The sequence below is a fragment of the Manis javanica genome, chromosome 9 (genome assembly GCF_040802235.1).
Source record: "Manis javanica isolate MJ-LG chromosome 9, MJ_LKY, whole genome shotgun sequence".
Lineage (NCBI taxonomy): Eukaryota > Metazoa > Chordata > Mammalia > Pholidota > Manidae > Manis > Manis javanica.
In genome coordinates this window covers 104,550,504-104,574,226 of record NC_133164.1, presented here as the reverse complement: position 1 = coordinate 104,574,226, position 23,723 = coordinate 104,550,504, and the positions used below count along the sequence as shown (strand labels likewise).

The 23,723-nt window shown below is 39.4% G+C and overlaps 1 protein-coding gene across 1 annotated transcript; it reads left to right on the top strand.

Annotated features, from left to right (window-relative positions):
• Window positions 1–1,451: 1,451 nt before the first annotated feature.
• Window positions 1,452–18,733, top strand: MEX3C (mex-3 RNA binding family member C). The gene is made up of 2 exons (XM_037016556.2): window positions 1,452–2,321; window positions 15,708–18,733. Exons 1-2 carry the CDS (start codon window positions 1,598–1,600, stop codon window positions 16,931–16,933), a joined length of 1,950 nt encoding a protein of 649 aa, XP_036872451.1. The 5' UTR covers window positions 1,452–1,597; the 3' UTR covers window positions 16,934–18,733.
• Window positions 18,734–23,723: the final 4,990 nt, after the last annotated feature.

Sequence of the window (23,723 nt, the reverse complement as noted above, 5' to 3'; positions counted from 1 at the left end):
AGTACTCAAAATAGGCTAGTGTGAGCAAACTAAGATATTCTGTGAGTATATTTAAATGTAAAACACCATTTTTAAAAACAGCATAAAAAATTGTGAAATGTATCATTTTATATTGACTGCCATGTTGCTATGATAGTATTTTGGTTATACTGAACTTAATCTATTTATTAAAACTTTACTTTTTCTAATGGAGCCTAGAAACCTTAAAATTACACTATGTTGCTTGCCCTACATCTCTACAAGACAACACTACAAGCTATAGCTCAATGCTGTAACTAAACTGGGGAGACTATGGGATTGAGGAGATCATAGCTTAAGATGGAGTAAAGTAACAGGCTTTTGTTTTTAACAAGCCACTTAAAAACAGACCCCTAGGAAGATAGCTACTGGGTAGAATCACCTGGGCCATACCGGGGGAAGAGCATCTTGGAGGAAACAGTGACTTCATTTCCTTGAAAAGCCCCGAAGAACTAAAGTTCAGCATTTCAAGGCTCCAAACATAACCAAGAGGCCTTACATTAGAAGCCTGGCCAGCTGGTCGTGGGAGGGCCCTGCCCCGAGGGAGGAGCATTCCGGGCAGTACAGCAAAGGCCCAGGAGCCACGCGGCCCAGGAAACCACCCCCGCAGCTGAACAGGACACTTCACTAGCCCCTCCTTGGATGACTCTCCTTAGGCCCTTACCCTGAAAGAGGGAAATTTCTTCCTCAACTTGGGGAAACAACGCTCTCCGTGCGCACGCCTACGCTCCACTCCAAGGCTCCTCACACAGTACACTTGGAGACCCTACCCTGGCAGGCAGCAAGCGTGCGGCAAAAAGAACTGACCCAGGTGTGCGCCTAAGTTCTATGCGCCTGCGCGAAAATCCCTGTTCTCTACCCCACCCCCCTTTAGCCTGTGCTGGAGCATCTTCGTCCCGCCTTTTCAACGCCCCCACCTGTGTACGTCACAGAGTGACGTGTAAGGCGAACAATCACAGTCCCCCTCTCCTCGTGAGTCTGTAGGGAAAGGGGCGGGAGGGGAGGGAGGCAAGGGGGGGTGGGGAAAAGACGGAAGGAGCAGGCTTCGGGGGCTGGCTAGTCCCAGCTACCCAATCAGAAGCTCTGGGGAGGACTGGGGCGGGGCCTGAGAGAGGGTCGGGTGTGGGGCTAGGGAAAGGAGTTGGAAGACGGCAGGGACAAGAGGGTGGGCTCCCAGAGATTAAAGGCGGCCAATCAGAGAGCGCCGGCTTCATTCGGGGAGCGGCGTGGGGCGTCGCCGCCGCCGCGGCGCGCGCTGGGGGCTGGTTAAGGCCATGAAACAAAAGAAACCGTGAGAGGGGAGCCGCTGCCACCTCCACCAGCCCGCCCCGCCGCCGTCCCCACCCACCCACCTAGTTACCTACCTCGGCCTCCTTCCCCTGCCCCTCCACCCCGCCCTCTTCGGTCTCTGGGCGGCCCCGGCGCTCCTTAGCTCCGGTCGCCAGCCCCGCCGCCTCCCTAGAGGAAAGGTGTTTGCGCGCTGAGCAGGGCCCGGGCCCTGTCCGCCATGGGGCCAGCCGCCCGCCGCGCCTGACCCGGCCGCCGCCGCCGCCGCCGCCATTGACAGCGCGCCGCCGCGATGCCGAGCGGCAGCTCCGCGGCCCTGGCCCTGGCGGCGGCCCCGGCCCCCCTGCCGCAGCCGCCGCAGCCGCCGCCGCCGCCCGTGGGCGGCCCGGAGCTCGAGGGGGACGGGCTCCTGCTGAGGGAGCGCCTGGCCGCGCTAGGCCTCGACGACCCCAGCCCGGCGGAGCCCGGCACCCCGGCGGCCAGGGCCGCGGCGGTGGCAGCGCAGGGCCAGGCCCGGCGGGCGGCAGGGCTGTCTCCGGAGGAGCGGGCTCCGCCCGGCGGGCCCGGGGCCCCGGAGGCGACCGAGCTGGAGCTGGAAGAAGACGAGGAGGAGGGGGAGGAAGCGGAGCTGGACGGGGATCTGCTGGAGGAGGAGGAGCTGGAGGAGGCAGAGGAGGAGGACCGGCCGTCGTTGCTGCTGCTGTCGCCGCCTGCGGCCGCCGCCTCCCAGACCCAGCCGATCCCGGGCGGGCCCCTGGGATCGGTGCTGCTGCCCCCCGCCGGCTTCGATGCCCGGGAGGCGGCCGCAGCGGCAGGGGTGCTCTACGGAGGGGACGATGCCCAGGGCATGATGGCGGCGATGCTGTCCCACGCCTACAGCCCTGGCGGCTGCGGGGCGGCGGCGGCCGCCCTGAACGGGGAGCAGGCGGCCCTGCTCCGGAGGAAGAGCGTCAACACCACCGAGTGCGTCCCTGTGCCCAGCTCCGAGCATGTCGCCGAGATTGTCGGTCGCCAGGGTGAGTGCGGGGAGGATGTCCTGGGCGTGGGTGGGGAGACGAAAGACGGGCTTGGGGCAGAATAAGGGAACCCGGCCAGTCTCCCCGGTCCACCACGAAGGGGTCCAGGAGCAGCCGAGGGTGGCTGAGATGAGGAGATGGGTCACCTTGCGAAAACCCACGGTGATCCTCTAGTTTTGCATGATAAAAGGTGTTAAGTTTCTCGAGCCATCCTGTCCGGCGGTGTTCACTTTACTCGGGCAGTATTCGTGGAACTCCTGGCTGGCGTGACACCAAAAACCTCAAGTGAGGCGGTAAAAGGTCGTTCGTTTGGGGGTTCGGTGTTGTACACTGAAAGCTTCGAGATTGCAAGTTTGCGCAGCCGAGTATCTGGTAAAAGCTCCCAGCTCCCCCTACAACAAACAGCTTGTTCAGATGAAGAAACTGACAGAAATGGAGGCTTGTAGAAAGAGCTCATTGGAGAGGGAAAGGGGTATTCAAGTGGTGGGTAACGCCACCACCCGCTTCTGCCTCTCCGCTATTCATAAACTTAGCTTTTGAAGAGCAGCCTAAGTCTGCTGATCTTACCGTATTCCTTTTGATAAAATCCACCCCTCCAAGAGGCACATTGTTCTATCTTTTAGATCACTTTAGTGTACGCGATAAAGAAAAATTGGACAGTAAGGTAATTGAGTTAAGGAACTTTGTGCGTTTATACAGTTTTCTGAAATTCTCTTCACTTGCCAGCACACCAGTACTGCAGACAGACTCCTCCCACGTTGTTCAGACAAAGGACCTATGTCTCAGATTCCAGGAGTAGATTTGTGAAGGTGGGGGAAGGGGATGCCCAGAGCACCTCTGCATCTGACGTTTTTAGGGAAGGGCCTCTGCTCTTTAGTGTGGCTTTTTCCCCTGTATTGAAGGACTAAATATTACCTGCAGCTGCCTTATTACAGTATGGTTTAGCCTGGGTGATGCATGTCTCTTTATTGTTAGAGCATTGTTGGGGTCAAATAAAGAGAAATGATTGCGCTGCTGTTTAAATGATCTCATCTTTCCCAAGTGGTCTAAAGTACACACAAATAAGAGGTCTGTCGAAATGGTGGTTTCAGGTAACAGTGTGGGCTTCTTACCTCTAGGATTTTAATAAGAAAAACCCATCTGAAATCTCGATAGAAGAAATAGCTTATTTCAGACTGCCCGATGATGGTACTTAGAGGCGCTGTTCAAAGCTGGTACCATCCAATTGAGAGTTTATTCCTATAGTTTGGTAAATAAGTTTTGCATGCCTTGATTGGTTGGATTTTGTTTTGTTTTGTTTTGTTTCAATACTTAAGACACTAATCTAGGAGAGAATTGCTTCACCTTACATAGGATAGAATTTATAAGTCGAGAATGAGTTGGCTGTTCAATTAAAGGAACATCAAGGAAGTGCTATGTTTTAAGCTTATATTTTGCCAGGCATTGAGTTTATGGCAGTTGGGAATGTAAGGTTGATTCAGACAATACTTGCTGCCCTTAAAAAGCTATCAGTCTAATAGTGGAATGGCACTAATGTGTTGTAGTTACTGGCACTAACTATAGTAGTGTGACATTGTCATACATATGAGAACATCAACCCTTCAGGGCTTTGCAGAATGGATAGGACTTTAAACAAATGAAAATGGAAGAAAGACTGAGAAACAGTGTGAGGAAGGTGTGTTTGGGGTTTTGTTTTTGTTTTTTCATCGAGGATCTGGAAAGGACAGTAGTGAAAAGGGCTGGGAAGGTATCTGTTCTGGCCAGAGTATGAAAAACCCTCCACAGCATGGCAAGATGCCCCTTCCTCAGGACAAGTTGTTTCAGTGTGCTTATGGTGACAGTTTAGAATAATAAAAAAAAAGAACATTTACATATCAGTTTTCCTAAGGGAAGAAAAAGTGATGTTTTGTATGTTTAATTAATACAAACTTTTGTCCTCCTGTTATACCCTTAAAAGCACTATGGTGTGGTCCATAATTGCACAACTTTATCTTTACATACATCCATTATTTAAAAGTAAACTGAATTTATTCCAAATTTTCTTTTTGTACCATCTATTAAATTATAGCAAATGAGATATAGTCTTCAGTTTTCTGTTAAAGCTGTGCTTACTGGTTAATAAGGAAAAGTGAATCTATGTATGTCTTAGGACATGGAGACAACTTGCTGACTATTCCTTTTGCACTTAATATTTTCCCAGAGTTGACAGTACTGTTAAAAGTATGTCATCATCCTCTATCTTATCTTAAGAGCAGAAGTTCTTGCCCTTTTCCTGTTCTGAACCATTCAACTAGTGGATCATTGACCCCTTTGCCACCCCCACCCTTCAGCAGCAACATAATAAAACCTGTAGTTTCCCATTTCTACAGAGAACTAGGCCAAATTCTAATGTATACATCCTTCACAGTGTAATAATTTCTCTTTTCCCCAAGTGAATAAAAGGGCAAATGATTTAATTTACTTATTTGCTTTGGATGAATTAAATTTTCATCCTTAAGAATTATCCATTCCTGTCATTTTATTCATTACCTGAAGTCATAATTTTCTGTTTGATATCTCTTAATTGGTTTGGGAAATAATTATGTCACAGATGGAGACATTTATGACTTCAGCTCTGAAGCGCAGATAGTAGGACAAATGGAATTCTGAGTCATCTAGACTAGCAGCTCATATAGATGGCCTCTGGTTCAAGTCTCTGAAAAAAACAAGCCACAGCTTTTGATAGTGATGAAAGCTGGCAGAATGTTGACCTCATATTTGTACTCCCCAGTAGCATATGGTCATTTCCAAATGTTAAATTGGCCCCATTTTTTAAGCTGTGCTTCTCACTTTGAAACCAACAATACTGTAAAGTAAAGCCAGGAACTAAAGAGGCTTATTGATTATCAAAGAAATTTTAGAAAGACATTGGAAGTAAATATGACAACACATTTAAGACATAACTTTTTAAAAAATGTAGTACCTGCAGGACATACTCACAGTGGTTACATAGGTCTAATTTCAGTCAACAAACTTTGTTCCAGTTTATAGTCATTGATAATCCAGTTAAACTAAAAAGGGATTTAAAGTAGAACTCTGTGCCCATTCTTAACTGTATTGTAAGAAACACTGAATGTCATAAATTCAGTTGTTTTAAAGACTCAAAACCTGAGGTTTTATATATAAGATTAATGTGTGTCTTCAACTATTTTCATTACTGACTGTAATTGATGATATACAGGTGTGCTATGTCCTTATATCCTAGAAAAGTCATCACAACTTTTTTGACTATACATACAACCTGTCAAAAAAAAAATAAGCTTTTATCCCCCAAATTGAATATTTGTGTATGAATCATATGTATGCTGATATATTATACATTATAAAACATGTAAAAAAAGTTTTAAAGATCAGTAAAAATGGAAGTTGGAGTTCTATTTTTTTTTTCCCCTGTGTTCCAATGAATTGGTTATCACTGAGCTAGATCCTTTTGGGGATTTTTTTCTTTATTGAGCTACTCCTGTCTTCACTGATCCTCTGTGGTTGTGTATATTGTCATATTTTAAAGGGTTAATATGTTAAACTGTTTCAGGTTCTATTATATGTCCCTGTGACAATTTCCCCCAGTTTTCTTAGGGTAGAGCCACTCTTCAAGTTCTATCTAACACAACTGAAATAAGGTGTGAGCATGTTTTTTCAGGAAAAAAAGAACGCTTGGTACATAAATTCTCTGTTGAAGAAAGAAATACACATTTCATGAGAGGTAGTTTCAGAATAATGCTAAAGCACTGTCATCTTTTATGAAGGATGAGGGATTGTTGGCCTCTCTTTGCTAAGTGCTTTACTGGAGCTGTTAACCCTGCTAGGCAGTTGTCCCCATTTTATAGATGTAGAAACTAGATTTCTGAAAAATAACTTACTCAAATAATGGAACTGGATTTAGACCAGTTGTTAGACATCAAAAATAATCATTCTAATGAGAATACTGCTGCCTCAGTATTGAAGCATCGTGCTTGGGAAGGTTCAGAATATTTGGGGCTAATTTCTGCCCCAATCATGAATTGGGATACTGTATTTCTAGCATGTGTAACTTAAATTATCACTATCAAAATTAATTTACTTAATAATAATTCTGGTGTCTCTACTACCCAAAGACACAGTTATCATTCTAGTTCTAATGTGTCTAACTAAAAATTCACTGTCATTTATAGTTCAGAAAGTTCACTTGTGGGTATATACATGCTACCTTTAAAAATTAAGTTTTATAACTTTTCTAGGCTTCAGTGTTTAAATTTAGTTGATAATAGTTTGTATTAGTTCAGGACCAATTACTGTTTTGCATAATACTAAATGGGTACTACTATCTTTTCTTCCTGCTTACTCAACTAATGAACTCAGCTAATATTTTGATTCACTGGGGAGGAATTGGACAATAAAATGTTATTTCAGGGGTGTATATTCTACCCTCTGGTTATCAGCCACATAAAAATGATCCAAGGAGTCAAGTGCTTGTGAACTGTTAGTCTGTTAGAGATTTCAACCTAGAAAAATTTCCACCGACATTAATAGACTGTAATTCTAGGTGGTTCTTAACATCTTAAATCTGCAAGGAAAGGTAGCATTTATAGTATGTGTATATATGTTGTATGACTTATAAGATAATGCTTAATATTTTGTGAATTATTTTCATTAAATCTGAAATTAATTTGAACTACTCTATTTAATCTTGTTTACCTCCTCTTGGCTTTAGCAGTTTCACACATCATATTCTAATGTGGTAGAACTAGAACCAATTGATGTCTGATTATCTGTTTGATATATGACACTTCTGTCCAGATAGGTTTAAATAGTATTCTGTGATTACAAAGAACTTCTACATCTCTGTATTTAAACAACAATGGTTTGTTTTTTATTCACAGGGGCTCTCTTATTTTAGTCTTTCAGGCCAAAGAAGCAGCCACCATCTTAAGTGTTGGCTGGTCTTCCCCTGTGCCAGAGGGATCAGAGACAGTGGCATATCACATGTTGGTCTTTAAATGTTAGACCCGGAAGTAATAATTATCACATCTGCTCATGTTTCATTTATCAGATCAAGTCATCTGGCCACACCTAACTTCAAGTGGGTGAGAAAGTGCTTTACAACCATGTGGCTACAGGAGACAGCCAGAGTATTAGTGATCAGCCGTGATGACTACATTATTGTTTCATAGTCTATGGGGTTGTTACAGAATTTTTTTAAATGTAGTTATGCTCTGTAAATTTGTAAAGTTAAACTCTAAATGAAAAACCAGATAGTAAGGTTCATAATAAGGTACTAAATTGGTAAGTGTATTTGCAGTTTAAAACCTTCTTTCGGAAACTCCAAATAGATTGTGGGTAATCTATTTTAAAACCCCATTGATCGTCACGTGATTCTAAAGTGATATTTTTCTTAACTAAACTGTGTCTTAATGCTTCCCAAATAGCTTATATACCATAATTTGTGGTGTTACTTTTAACTTTTCCCATTCTGCCATTACTTACCATATAGACATTTATAAAGACTAAATCTGATATTTGAACCTTTAAAATAATTGTGTTTAAACTGAATGTAGGCACAGCCTACTGCTATTTGAATAGTTCCCAGTCTTCATTACACGGCTGATGTTGAGAATGTTAAGTTACACTGCGTAACTAGAACCTCTTTCATGGCAGTGTTGGGGATTTAAGTACAGTTCGTGTGGGCCTGGTTTGCTGCCTTTGTCCAGTAAGCCAGGGAGGCTACAACTCATTGCATTCAGGGAAGCCTGACTTCACCCCAAGTTGTATCATGGAGTAGTAAGACTGGGCCTTAAAATAATAAAGACAGTTCTGTAATGAGAACGGATGTAATTGAAAGTAAGCATATGTAGTTTGTTTTAAACATTGCTGGGGGACAGTGGAGAGGGAATAGATTTCCAACTAGGAAATCTCCCAGAAAGTATACTTCGGGCAGACCTTTTTATTACCATGCCCTTTCTATACCACTCACCCCTCCCTCTTGTTTATCTTCTACCTTTCCATCAGAACCATTTGGTATACTGCAGGAAGGGACACTGAACTTGGACTCAGAAAACTCATTAGGGACATGGCTTCACCATTTGTTGCCTGTGACCTTGGACAAATCACTTAACTTTGGCTGAGTCTCAGTTTCCTCTTGTGGAAAATAAATAAATAAACCTGCTCCATCTACTTGTTCTTCCTGGCCCTTCCCCCATACCCATTTGTTGTGAGAATCAAGTTTGAGAAGATGCCGTTTCTGCAAACTCACTATACAATTGAAAGTATAATGACAATAAATTATACAAGGTAATGTAAAATTTATAGTTTTTTTTTATTGCTAGATATGTACTCTGAGAAAATGCTAGTTGAAACTAAAAATTATCATTTTAGTTTTTCCTGGGCTGTACCAGTAACTAAATGATTTGTATTTTTTAAAATTTACAGTATGTCTTAAAATCTATTTGCAATCTGAGCTTTTGAAATGTGTTTCTTGGTAAAGAGCTAAGCTGGTCTAGAAGAGAATCATTTACAAATGAATCCAATTCCATTATATATGGTACCTAAACAGAGATAATTCTAAGGTTTCTATTAACATCCTGTAAGGGGCATGAACCTAATTTAAAAATCCTCCATTAGAGAAATTATTCGCCCTTTCATCACTATTTACTCCATCATCTGGGTGTTTCAGCTTTATATAAGAAAGGCCATATATAAGCCTCTTTTTTTTTTTAAGCATTTTGATCCTCTTCTCCAAACTAAGTGAAAAAATAGGGGGGATTATAGTTTAACCTCTATTTAAAAAAATACTCTGTACATGCTGGGAGTAGGAGAACTAGGGAAAAAAAAGGTTGAGAGAATGGTGTATTTAGGAGTCATTAATTTGTAATTTTGGGCAATTCAAGGCTTCACTTCATGTATAAAGTGAGATTGAACTAGATGATCTCTGATAGCTCTGATATTTTGATTTTGGTCCAAAAAGAGCCCCTAAAATCATGCAAAAATATACCAGATTTCAAATTAACACATTGATTTCAACATATCTCCTCCCAGTTTTGTAAAGTTTATAATTTCTTAACATGGTTTTCACAATCCAAATATAAGTTTAATCTTTTAGGAAGTAACTTTCTATAGAAAATTGATTCCTTAGATTTTTTTCTTAAATAACAAACATTTAAGTGTGTTGGGCTTCTTACTTCTACTATACAGATAAGGAAAGAAACCTATGGAGATGATAAGTAACTTACTTGGGGTCTCAAGCTAATAGAATTGGGGACTTCAACACTCCTATCTCAGTAAGGCGGGACAAGTAGTCAAAAGACCAGCAGCAGTACAGAAGATTTGAACACCAACAATCACCAACAATAAAAGAAAATAATAGATCGACATCTGTATACAAACATGCGTAGACACCAGATCCTTTTGGTAACTGAAGTTGATATGTCAGTGAAGGCAGAACTGATTCTCAGTCATCTTTGCATCCTGTCAGCTAAAGTACCTCACACAAAGTAGATACTGTTTATTCTATTGAATTGTTAGATTAGAAACCTGCAATTTTATTGTTTATCATTTTAGTTTCCATTTTGCAGTAGTTGGGTTTTTCTTCCCTCTTGCCTTTATTCCTAACCCTTCACCTAAGGAGCCAGTCAACTTTACGTTGTTGGCAGTTTTTGTTTTAAGAGTAGTAGATGCCAGTTGATTTTAATGCATTAGATGTTTGTATGTATGCCCACAATAAACAAAGCTAAAATCACACAAATGAAGCTGTTTGAAGTATTGTCAAAAGTGATACCTAAAGTGAGAGATTATTCTTAAAAATTTTTTCTGAGAATTCTAAAGAGCTACAAGAACACTTGAACCCTAGAAAGGAGAGCTTGTATGTGGAATACGGTCCTTGAGATTGGAAAACTGTCTGAGATCACCTAGGTGGGTGCAGTGTAATCACAATGAGGTCTTAAAAGCAAAAAACCTTTCTCAGTTAGGTTAGAGATAGGAGAAGGGGAGAGATCTGAAGCATTAAAAGAATATGGCCTCCATTGCTGGTTCTGAAGATGGAGGAAGTAGAAGTAAGAACACCCAACACACTTAAACTGAGGAAGCTCACTCAGTCCTATAACTGTAAGCAACTCAACTCTGCTAATAACCTGAATGAACAAGGAAATAGATCCTCCACTGGAGTGTCCAGAAGGGAACCCAGCCCTGCCAGTACTTTGATTTTAGCCCTGATTAGACCCAGGTCAGACTTCTGACCTACTGTAAAATAGACTCTGAAGTGACTTTGTGTGGTAACTTGTTACGGCAGCATTAGGAAACTAAAGCAGGCAGTAAGCAAAATTAAAGAACAGAAAAAGATTTCTGGATGGAGGCCTCCTTATTTTTAGCTCCTAGAGGCTGTCTGCAGCCATGGACTGTTTGCTTTCAGGCTGCACTTCTGAGACCAGCTGGAGAAAACTCAAAGGACTCACAATTAGCTCAGACCTACCCAGATAATCTGGATAATCTTCCTGTTTTAAAGTGAATTGATTTGTGTACTTAACATCTACATTGCAGACTGTAATTCTACACCTGGTTCTTTTGTTATAAGTACATCATTCCACATGTTTTATGCAATTAAAGATGGTCTGGTCTTGTGGTTTTAAACTTTTTTGACTATGACACCACTCCCCCCCAACAAAAGAACATTTACACTGCAGCCCATTGTACACAGACTTCAGTGAAACATTTGGAATGCATTGAGTTTTCCTTTTTCTTTTCCCTTTTTTTTTCTGTTGCTTATTGCAGCCCATTAAATTGATACTACAACACATGGTTTGAGAAACACTGGAGATACCATCTTTCAATTCCTTTTTTTCACCTTTAAACTCCTCTCCCAATAACAGAGGCCCTCTCCCTCTCTTAATTGCTGAGACAGCTGGTAGGAGGGGCTCTTTTTACCCCAAAGAAGCAAGACAGGACCTTTGCTATCCTGAGAGGACCAGAATTCTGGCTGCAGCTAGAGAGTTTTAAAGTGAAACACAGCCCCAACCACAGTGTTATAGAAAGAGGAAATGGATTCCTATACCAAAGAGATAAGTTGAAGCCATTTTTATTTAGGGAATTTACTTCCAAATCAAAATAAAATTACAACCAAGAAAGCTGTTGGTGCCTTCCTAGTTCTTAACCTCTACAGTCTGATAGCTTGCCATATGCTGGTTTTTATCTGTAGCTGTAAGAAAACAATTGTTAATCCTTACTTCCTGGAATTAAAAACCTTGTTCAGCTTTGAGACTATGAAATAATTTACCCTGATGTTCATACAGTTTAAATGTTCTAACTATATTTCTTTGAAAAACTGATGCATTTTTGTCTGGCTCAAGTTTTATAAAAAATAAGAGTATAAGGAGAAAATAAGTCTCCTAGCCTATACCATAAGTAAACCAGTTTTATGACTGCATAGTATTCCATTTTATAGCTGTATCAGCTTCACACTAACATGAACAGTAAATAATATATACAAAGCTCATTTTGCACCTCTATGCAAATTTATACTCTCAGCAGCTAAATATGAGGGTCCTTTTTTCCCATTCTTACCATCTCTTGTTTTTGATATTTGATAGTCTTACAGGCAGAAAATGATACCTCAGTTCAATTGAAAATAGGAATTTTCCTGTTGAGCCATTTATAAATTTCCTTTACTATGAGCTGTTTTTTAAACCAAATTTTCTATTGGATTTTGGTTCTTTGATATATAGGGTAGGTGTATGTGTATAAGAGAGAGAAATCAGCTATTTGGGATATGAGTTATAAAATGACTTTTTTACCTTGTTTTTGATGACTTATGCTAGAACAGCAAATTTTTTTAAAGTACAGTTTAATTTATCAGTACTTTGAGTTTTGTGTCACTTTGAGATTATAGATTGTTCCATAATTTTCTAAATATCTTCAAATTTCCAAATAGAAACTTAATCTAAAATATTCCAAAGGTGTTTTACCTTCTGTACCTGCAAAATAAAACAAGGTTTTTTCCCTCTACTTTGTGTTCCTGTTCAGAACTCTACATATTCAAATTGTCTCCAACTTCTAGAAAATGTGTAGGTTCCTACAAAAACACTATTATAATTCATTGATGTTGCCTGTATTCCTAATCTGAATTTAGACTACTGTGTTAAAAATGTCTTACAAAATTTAGGAGAGAGAAGAAATACTTTTTTCTATTCTGTTGGCAGTGGCCTAAAAGGGGTTGACTTTGCTGTCTTCCTTTTACCTCTAGCCTGTCGTACCCTATCTCAGAAATGGTCAATGCTCAAAACATTCATCTTCTGTCTTCCTAATAAGCCATGTATTACACACCTATTTATTAGTATCAGCCATAGGCCAAATAGTGTTCTGTATACCATTAAGCGTACTTTCTTAGTTAATAATATACCTACTAGATATTAAACAATATTCTACTAAGGTGCAACTGACTGTTGCTTATAGTCCTGGAAGTATTTATTTGGAGAAGTTTCCACATGGTCAGTATTACTAAAGGTTGAGAGGAGTGAACCTTAGATAGACCCTTAGGCTTATTTAATTCTCCTTTTGTCTTTAATAGAAATTGCCTGGTGTTTTTCTGTAGAATGATCAGGACCCTCTTTGTTAGGAATGTGACTGTAGCAGACTGCCTTCTTAAGTAGCCCAGACTATAACCGCATGTATTCAAATTATAACAGTTAACTCCCCTGAGTGTATGATGCGAACAGTTGTGTGCTCGTATCACCCCTTTCAGAATTCATCAGCATCTCTCCATCAATCACATACCGGCTAATAGAAAGTGGTCTCAGTTCATAGGCCCAGGCAACACCCACTATGCTGAATGAGGGAGTCTTCTGGAGATTCAGCCTGTATAAATAATCAATAGATAAAGAAGTTTTATAGCTCTTGTATTTAACCCCACTTTCTCTTGTGGAACAAAAGCAAATAAAGCATTTTCCTACCCTCAAAAAGGTATCCAGTCAATTTAATCTTCTTGTAGTTCTGGGTAGGGGTAAACTTACTGCAACACTCTTTATAATAAAACCTTTCATGTTTTACAGTAGCATAAGTTCAAATCATTGTAGTAATTTCTTGATAGCCTTAAGCCACCCCCTTCCCCCTGGCTCTAAGTGCTTTCCTTGCAGCTTTGCTTTTACCCACCCATCCACACCACCACCACACCACCATCCCTGCTTCTCAAATGAATGTAGCCTTCAGGTTAGAGTAAACCTGACTCTGAAAGGGTTTTCATGATAGGTATGAGGATCCAGTAGTGGAAAGCAGCCATTTCTTTATAAGTTTCACAGTTTGTTGGGAGGGGGAATAGGCTTTTTATTTGTGGTTAAAATCTAAAAGTTGAGTGGTAGGTTGAATGAAGTTGTGTTGACTATGCTATAATTGAAGTTAGCATAATCAACTCCCTTCAGAAAGGTTGGATTAGCAGCATGGGGCCAGAATATGAAAGTCTTAAAAAGCTCCAAAAAAAAAAAGCTTAGATGCAAAGCAAGATGCATAAGAAAGGACCATACAGAGAAACAATGATCTTTGTTTCAACAATTATTGTGAGGCCACCCCATGGTAGATACTTGACAGCCACACAGTGATTTGGGAATGCTAAAGGGCACAGAAACCAGTACTGAGCAAGAGGAAGCTTCATAGAGGATGAAGCATCTATACTAAAATCTGAAAGGCTAAGCAGGAGTTAAGCAAGCAGAGCTGGGAATAAAGAGACAAGGACAAAGGAACATTCTAGTCATGGAAGCAAGGGAGCATGGATAGGAATTTAACATGGTGGAAGCACACTGCAGAGTTTGGGGAGGAGAGAAAGGAGTGGAGTGGTAGAGAGAGAAAGCTAGTGAGAGGTAATCAGATACCAAGTAAAGAGGGACCTTGTGTGCCATATTTTGTGAACTTTATCGTTAAGGTAATGAAGCCATTAAAGCACTTTTTCAAAGAAGTAATTATGTGATCTCTGCTGTATTTATAAAGCATTATCTAACTAAAGTGAATACAGAGAAGAGATTGGAGTGAGGCCCAACTGGTGGCAAGGAGAGCTACTTTGTGTTGGGGGGACTATTGCAGTTATACAAGCTAGGCATGCTTCGTGTTAAGATCTTTGAAAAATGTTAACTCCCTAGAGTTTTATTCTCCTTTAAATACTGTTTGAAGGCCTCTAGTCTCACATTGTTGGCACTGAAATGGCTAATTACCCCAAAAAGTTAAAGGATGACAATTATGAATAGTTAGGCATATGTGTCTTAGATATTTTAAGTTAAATATACTTGGGATTTGAGTCCAAAGTGTTTTGTTTGAGAATGGCTCTGCCAGTCAGAGCCATCCTCCTTTGGTAAAACTACATCCCAATGCTCGCATTCTGTAAGTTTCCAATGTTTCTTTTGAATTTAGCAAGAACTTTACAGTGAGTGCAGAATGATTCTGTGTTTCCTACCTCAGGCTTTTATAGTTGTCTCACCCATACATAGTTCAATAGCATCTTTTTTTCTTTAAGGTACACATCTTAGTTAAATTGTCAAAAATAGTCAATTTTTATACAAATAAAATGCCCTTCATTCTATTTCACTGATTAATAATTTAGCTAATGTACCAGTACAGCTAGTATAAACACAGGGATAAGCACAACTGATTCTTAGCCTAAAATTCAACCAATGCGAGCAGAAATGAGATGACCTTTGAGCCATGAGCACTTCGCTGTTGTTAGCAGTTGAATTTTACAGAAGAAAAGGTAATGTTAAGCTAAAATGGTAAGACAATTAAGCAGAAGTTAGTTAAAGAGCTTCTATTGTGTAGTTGTGTGAAATTTCAAGGTTCTTGGACTGACAGACTGTAGATTTGAAAGCATACAAGGTTTAATTCTGGCTTTGCCACTTACTAGCTGTGTGAACTTGGACAAGGTATACAGTTATTCTATACTTATTTTCCTTGGCAATAAAATGAGTATAATAGTCTATAGTCTTAGGGCTGTTGTGTAGATTATATGAGACAACAGATATTAAATGTCTCACATGTGCATTGATGGTTTTTCTTTGCCACCAACACCCTGCAAAGCTGTAAACCATTAGTGTTCTGACTGTATAGGGCACTTCATTTCTCAATTGCAATGACCAATAATAGGAGGAAGAAAACAATAAGCCTGACTTGTGAGTTAAGATCCCCAGACAAGTATACCTGAGGATCTAGGAGCATTAGTGGAATTAGGAAAAGCTGTTTGCCATCTAGGGATAAGTGTTTATAATAAGAAAAAATTCTAAAATTAAAAGAAAGAAAAACCTGCCCAGAAACAGAAGATTAGCTTGAAAGGAGTTTTGGAATTTGTCTTTATCAATATTGATTGTTGAAGTAAGTGTTGTTTCTTATGAAATGTTTTCTTTCTAACAGGTTGTAAAATTAAAGCACTGAGAGCCAAGACAAACACATATATCAAGACACCTGTTCGTGGGGAAGAGCCTATTTTTGTTGTCACTGGACGGAAAGAAGATGTTGCCATGGCCAAAAGAGAAATCCTTTCAGCTGCAGAGCACTTCTCCATGATTCGTGCATCTCGAAACAAAAATGGCCCTGCCCTGGGAGGGCTGTCATGTAGTCCTAATCTGCCTGGTCAAACCACCGTTCAAGTCAGGGTCCCCTATCGTGTGGTAGGATTAGTAGTTGGACCGAAAGGAGCAACCATTAAAAGAATTCAGCAGCAGACCCACACATACATAGTAACTCCAAGCAGAGATAAAGAACCTGTCTTTGAAGTGACAGGGATGCCTGAAAATGTTGACCGAGCACGGGAAGAGATAGAAATGCATATTGCCATGCGTACAGGGAACTATATTGAGCTCAATGAAGAGAATGATTTCCATTACAACGGTACTGATGTAAGCTTTGAAGGTGGCACTCTTGGCTCTGCATGGCTCTCCTCCAATCCAGTTCCACCGAGCCGCGCAAGAATGATATCCAATTATCGAAATGATAGTTCCAGTTCTCTGGGAAGTGGTTCCACAGATTCCTACTTTGGAAGCAATAGGCTGGCTGACTTTAGTCCAACAAGCCCATTTAGCACAGGAAACTTTTGGTTTGGAGATACACTACCATCTGTAGGCTCCGAAGATCTTGCAGTTGATTCTCCTGCCTTTGACTCTCTACCAACATCCGCTCAAACTATCTGGACTCCGTTTGAACCAGTTAACCCACTCTCTGGCTTTGGGAGTGATCCTTCTGGTAACATGAAGACCCAGCGTAGAGGAAGTCAGCCATCTACTCCTCGTCTGTCTCCTACATTTCCTGAGAGCATTGAACACCCACTTGCTCGGAGTGTTAGGAGCGACCCACCTAGTACAGGCAACCATGTTGGCCTTCCAATATACATCCCTGCTTTTTCTAATGGTACCAACAGTTACTCCTCTTCCAATGGTGGTTCCACCTCTAGCTCACCTCCAGAATCAAGACGAAAGCACGACTGTGTGATCTGCTTTGAGAATGAAGTTATCGCTGCCCTAGTTCCATGTGGCCACAACCTCTTCTGCATGGAATGTGCCAACAAGATCTGTGAAAAGAGAACGCCATCATGTCCAGTTTGCCAGACAGCTGTTACTCAGGCAATCCAAATTCACTCTTAACTATATATATATATATACAGAAATCCTATATCTCTATATGGACTCATAAAGGCATGGGTATAATGGTACCCCAGTAAGCTTCCTAATGAATTCTTATGACTGTTATCAGGCTTTATTGGGATTAGACTAAAGTTGTTAGTAAACTTATAAAAGGCTGCTATGGTAACACTAAACCTAAGTGGTCTCTTGTCTATTAGTTTGGTTTGAATTATTAATACTATTCTGTAGACCCAGAGACATAGCTTGTGTAAGAATTGCTAAAGCTGAAGTTCAACTTGGCTGAGCGAAGATACTTATAGGTTGTGTGAGCCTATGAGAAATTTGTATACGTTTAGGATTTCAAAACTGGGTCCCAAAGCCTAACCACATTAAGAGTTTATGGAGGGTACTTGGCATTACAGATGATTCAGACACTTCCCAGTGCTGCCTTCTTTACACTGCCAGTTTTGACAAAACAGGTTCATTTTTTATTTTACAACAACTTATGCCTAATTCTGCAGGATCGAAAGTAACTTTTTAAAGCATTGTGATTACTTAGTGGTAATAATAGGGCTGGTGGCAGTTTACTCAATCACTGGTTATAATTTGGGACAAAAACTGCTACACTGACTTTCATCTCGCCCAGAGTGCTTACAGCTGGTATGATCAGTGGATCAGGAATGCAATTGTGTCGATTGTGAATTCCTACCCATTGCCTCCCTCAGTGAATGTGGAAATAAATGGCCACCTGGGTCTTCCCATTTCAGGAAGGGCTTTGGGATGCACCTATATTGGCTAATAATTGAGGATGCGAACATTCCATTCATTAGTCTGATCAAGCTGTTGATTAATTTTTAGACTATAGATCAAAATGTGAAGCATTTTATGTTCAATCCATATTTGTCTTGCACATTATAAATATATTTTTATTTTTTAGTAACTTAGGGGAAAGGGAGGGAGAGAGGGATAATAATGCCCTTAACATAATTCACAAAAGCAGCTGTGATGACCTTCAATCAGTTTACGTCATTTCAAAACTGTTTCCAATCACAAGGAAAGTTTTACATTTCACCTGCGGATGTCTATAACTTCATCCTCAGAATGTCCCCAAATCTGTTGGCATTGAAAGGACAAAACATTATACTGGTGGGTTTTTCTACTAATTATTTTTTGAAGCATTATTTTCCCAACACAAAAGAGCTTTTTTTCTCAGTATAACAAAAATTGAAATCTTAATGTGTATTGAATAGTAAATAGACAAATTTTATTTTTTATTTTCACTTGAAGAGTTACATTTCGTATAAAAGTTTACAAATAACGGTTTTTATTTTGATTTTTTCAGTATAAAAAATTGCCTTGATGGCATATTATCATGTAATGCTAATTGCTTGTAGGATAGTTAAATGTCAGTATTGAAACCTAATCTTTAGCTGCCGTCTTGTAGATATGAACGAATGTTCACCAAGCATGTATTTTGTATTTTGTTGCATCGTACACTGCAACTAATAAGCCAAGGAAATCGACATATATTAGGTGCGTGTACTGTTTCTAAAAACCACAAACTAAGAATGATAAATTATCAATATAGTTTAGTATTTGCTAATTTTACTACACTCTTTTGTTATGTATATGTAGGGAAGTCATAGGGATTATAAATTCAATTTGAGTAAAGTTTAAAACCATATATTTTATGATAAAGGGCCTTTAACTTAAGATGGCCAAAGCACTGATATTATATATTTGCTGTAAAGAGAATTATAAGAGTTTTATTTTTCTGATATTAAAAGTTACTTAATAAAGACTTGTTTCCATTAACTTGAATGTATTCTCCTTGGTGTTTTTCGTGCAGTCATTAGTTTAGACTGGAAAATAGCTATTTTCCAGGATTGAAAATTCCCTTTTACAAAGTTTCCTCTGTCTCCAGCCAACTAACTGTGTTCACTGTTGTACTGACTTTTTTTTTTAACTATATTCCCTATGCTGTACTTTTCATTGCTATAACTTACTTATTTTATAATTGGAAGTTTGTACCCCTTTATCCCCTTCACCTATTTTGCCCATCCTCCTGCCTCTGCAGTTTTTTTAAATGTGTTCTTAGTGTTGAATGTGTCACTTATGCTCCATCCAAGTTTAGCTTTTTCTTTGAGTGTTCCATTATAGTAAAATTAGAGATTCAGCTAGTTTCAGATTATTTAGTTGCATGTTTGTATAGCTGACCACAAATAACCCCTAGTAAGCTACTTGTAAGTAAAATAGTAATGACTTTTTATACATTAATATTAACTAAAATCCTGAATCCAACTAAGACTCTACTCAGGTTCTATCTTTTGTTACAGGTGTCTGTCTTTTTAAGCACCAAATCTTTAAAACTAGTTTTCTCCTATATGAAGGTACAAGTTTTTAACTTTCAGTTGCTAAATATCTTCTGAAAGTTTTTGTGCTTGATAAAAATATTACTCCATTAATGAATTTGACTTGATGCAGACTGGAGTACATTGTTCCCATTTGTTAAAAACCAAGAATAAAAAACATATCTAAGATTCTTCTAAATAGGAGTGAAGAAGGCTAGAATGATTAGGTTTAGAAAATAGGCACAGGTATATTAATTAACTAACTACTGTTTGGGAACCACTGTCTGGTGTTAATGCTCTCTGTTACTAACCTCCTCCCCTCTTGTTTCTACTTTTCTCATTACAAAACTTTATAAATAATGGTGGTTAGGGTTGTTTATAGTGAACATCTTTTCCATGTCAGTATACTTCCACAACATAATTTATGGTTACAGTAATACTCTGCTTTATGACAATTCCATACCTTAAACATTTTCTATTACTGATCAAATAACTGGACAGTTGAGCACAGTGAAGAGGAAGGACATTGAGAAACCTCATAAAGCAATTCAATGTAATAAAGATTAAGAATATTTGACCTTTTTGAATCGCCATACCTTCCTACTTGGGTATCTACTTGGGTGTCTAATGAAAGTATTCCCATGAAGTGTCTTCAGCTGACCATGTGAAATAACTGGAGACTGTAAATGTTAAATTTTCCTGCCATTTGTGATTTTCTAAGTTACTTCTGTATTAATGTTCATCTGCTTTTACATTTTAAAGTAGTATTTGTGCACCAATGCAGGAGAACTTCCGTAATGGGGATAAGTAAATACTTTAAATAGTAAATAGTCATTGATCAGAGATGGGGATTAGAAGGCAAAAAACAGAAACAGCTGAAGAGACCACACATTTCTAGTCCCTCTGGGTGTTTTTAGAGGTCTCACGGAAATTTAAACTTAAAATTACAAATCTTCAATCTTCGTAAGCATGTGTTCATAAATAGCTTTTTAAATATTAAAAGTACTGAGAAGGAGCTATGACACTGGTTGAATACACACAAAATTGAAAAAGAACTGGCTTGGTACTAAGCTTGCTGTAGAGTCAGTAAATGTGGGCCAAGATTATGTAAATCTTTTTTGTTCAGTACCTACCAGCAACATAGCAGTGTTTGTATCCAAAGTCTCTAGCAGTGCTAATGCATAATTTACTGCATACATTAATAGTGAACATCAAGATCAGTAAGTCAGTCTCACCATCTTAAAGGCTGTACAAAAGATGACCTAGCCCCCAGACACACTCAGGTGGTGGTTCTGTTAAATTAGAGTGTTCTTGGGTAAGTCAACAAGTTAGCTTCTATTTGAAATGAAAATGTGAGGGCTTTTTAAAATCTGATTCTAGAACTGTAAGAATGTAATACTTAAAGCTGGAAGATAAATTTAGGTATTTATTTTAAAGCTCCAAGGCTTATTTCTATACTATATTTCCCAAGATCAAAAGCAAACAGAACTTTTTGACATCTGTTCCTGCAATCCCGAGGGATTTACCAAGAAACCTGAATGGGGAAGTGGTTCCCAGTCTACAAGAGTCATGGATGTAAAATGCTGAAGTAAGGCATTTACATCAAAAACCAGAGAGCTCAGATTTCAAAAAATGTTGAAGTACTTAGATTGTGGGTTTTGCTAATGCTAACTATGTAAATTACCTAGATTTAAAGTCCTTGAGGTTCACTATTAGGTGAAAATTTGAAGAATATAATAATAGAGTTAGTAAGAAATAGCCATGCCTACTATTACTAACAAATGTAGTGAGTGTTGTTTATGAAGTACAGTTTTCTGAAAGTAAGACTATCTAAAACCACAGAAAAACTGGATAGATGGGCTAGTTCCTTTCTTCCACATTGGTGCAGTCTACAAGAACTTGCTGGAAATAATCTTAACAATTGTGTATGTGTGAAAATAATGGTGTGAGTATCTGAAAGCAGCTCTTGAAGCTACTTCTTTGAAACAGTCTGTACTACCTCACGTAAGGACTTTTCTGTGTCTGGCTATTGATAAAAACCAAGAATGGACTATGAATGGGCTTTTGGTTGTGTTTGGATCAAACAGCAACGTTCCTTTGTTATTCTGTACATCACTGAATTTGTACTTCTTAGGAACTTAGCACAGTTATTAAGCCACCGATCATATTGCTTAGGATATTCCTGGAATTTCCACTTATCCAGAGGCTAGACATAGCTTCTCTTGAGTTTGTCCTCTAGTACATGTATGAAGTTTCTCAGAGAATTCTGAGAGCTGCCATCTCATTTGAAGTTGAGAAAGCAAACTCCAGAAGTGTAATTGTCCTGGCCTGTTCCCAGGGGCTTTTACTGAAGCACGTGAAACCCAAGGAGATGACTCTTAAGCCTATCCTAGAAGCTTGAGAGAATTCTAGTCAGGGTCATACTTTGTTTTCTCTTCCCAACCCAGATGATTGCTAGTACTTTTTAGAAAATAATATCTTCATTTCAATGATGTATTTGTGGTCAAGAATTAGAGAAGTGGTCCTTTTGCTTTTACTTTCTTTACAAGTGGACCAGCCTTGCTGGCTGTTGGATGCCATTTCCTCCACCTTTTCAGTGGCCTTCCTCCCGCTCCTGCCCCCATCTTTTTTAACTTTCCCCTGCAATCGCATCCTGCCATCCCTCCTCTACCACCACCATTCGGACACCCTTAGATAAATTTATCCAGGTAAAGGATGGAATCGGTTGGACTCCAAGTCTGTCTCTCTGAGGTCTTTAAATCCAAGTAGAACATTTCAGGGCATTTAATATGCCACCTTTTAGAGTTCAACTGATTTTCAGTTATTTCCCAGGATTTCCTGATCACATAAATCTTAGAAACTGCTCTGGGCCAGGCCTGCAAAGCTTCTTTTCCAGCTTTGACTGTATTTCAATTCAAGTCACCTTATTTTCTGACTTCAGTAGAGGGCATCTAATCTCATATTCTGCGGATTATGTACTTATACATGAAACTCAAAAAACTTAAGACCTAGAGACGCTGTAAAATAATTTGCTGTCCAGGCCACATCCTTTTTCTAATTTACTTTAAAACCCAGCATGACCCTGGAAAAATACTGCTGAAGTGCTGCTAAAAAGCAATATAAAGTAGAAGTAAAAAGACATTGGGTTTTGGAAAACTACCTTTAGTTGGATGACCCAGTTAGTAGGAAATGAACTCAGGTGCATCTTCTTATTTAATCTTTACCAAAGCCTTAGAGGCGTTTGGACTATTATCTCCATTTTGCAGAGATAAAAAGCTGAAGTTTAAGAGTTTAAGTAACTGGCTTAAGATAAAAACAAAAATCACCAAATCCAAAAGCATTTTCAAAAAGACTTCACAGAAAATGTCTTAGTAGCTAGCAACTGAGGTGTGAACATTTTCCATTTAACTCAGTGGATCTCTAATTCCTGGGCATGCCAATCAAGATTCAGGAGCACTTAATATCATAGGGTTAATTTGGATTCTCAAACTAACCATGAAGGATCTGAGCTAGATTAAGGCAATCCTTATTTCAAAACTGATTTGTGGACTCATACTGGGCACTGAAGTGCTCTGCCAAGCAAATGAAATTTCAAAATTGGCTGAAACTGGTCGAATCAGGTTTTTACTTTCATTTTAAATTTCATCTTTTAGGCCACAGCAAGAGTAGATAATGGCCCAGTCAGGTAACTTTTGTTGACTTTCTGAGGAATAAGATCTTTCCAGAATCATGGAAACTTTCCTTTATTTGGTGCTTTAGTATCTTAGTATGTAGTTTGACTTATCCTAGAAAAAAAAATATGGAATGGACCTCATCTATTTTACTACTACATGATGCCTTTTTTAATTTCCAGGACCACATTTCAACTTCAAGCTGCTTTTCTGTTCTGACCCTTTAATTTCTATTGCTTTTCCACATCTTACCAAAAGATATTTAAATCAGACCACTGACCTAAGGATCTTAATTCTGCATCCAATTTCTCTAACAATCCTGTGAGTTAAAACTGCTAACGGTGTCCTAATGGAGAAAAGGATTCCTCTTCTGGGGTGTCCATAGTTTTCATTTGCTGCCAGAACTCAGACTTATAAGCCTATTTGCTTCCCTCCCTTCCTTCATCTGAGTGGGCTAATCTCCCTTTACATCAGGGTTTTAAACTTAGATTATTGACATTTGGGGCTGGATAACTGGAGGACAGGGGAGCTGTCCTGTGCATAGTAGGACGTTTAGTCACATCTGTGTCCTCCACCTACTAGATGTTAGTTGTACACACAAATTGTGACAATCCAAAATGCCATCGGATGTGGCCAGTTATACACTGGGGGCAAAATTGCTCCTGACTAAGAATGACTGTTTTAGATAAACATATGAGTTTATTTAGATAAAACACATGACCAAACCCTTATTTAGCCAGTCAACTTGAGCAGGTCCTAGTACTTGACACTCTGGGAAGTGACAGAAAA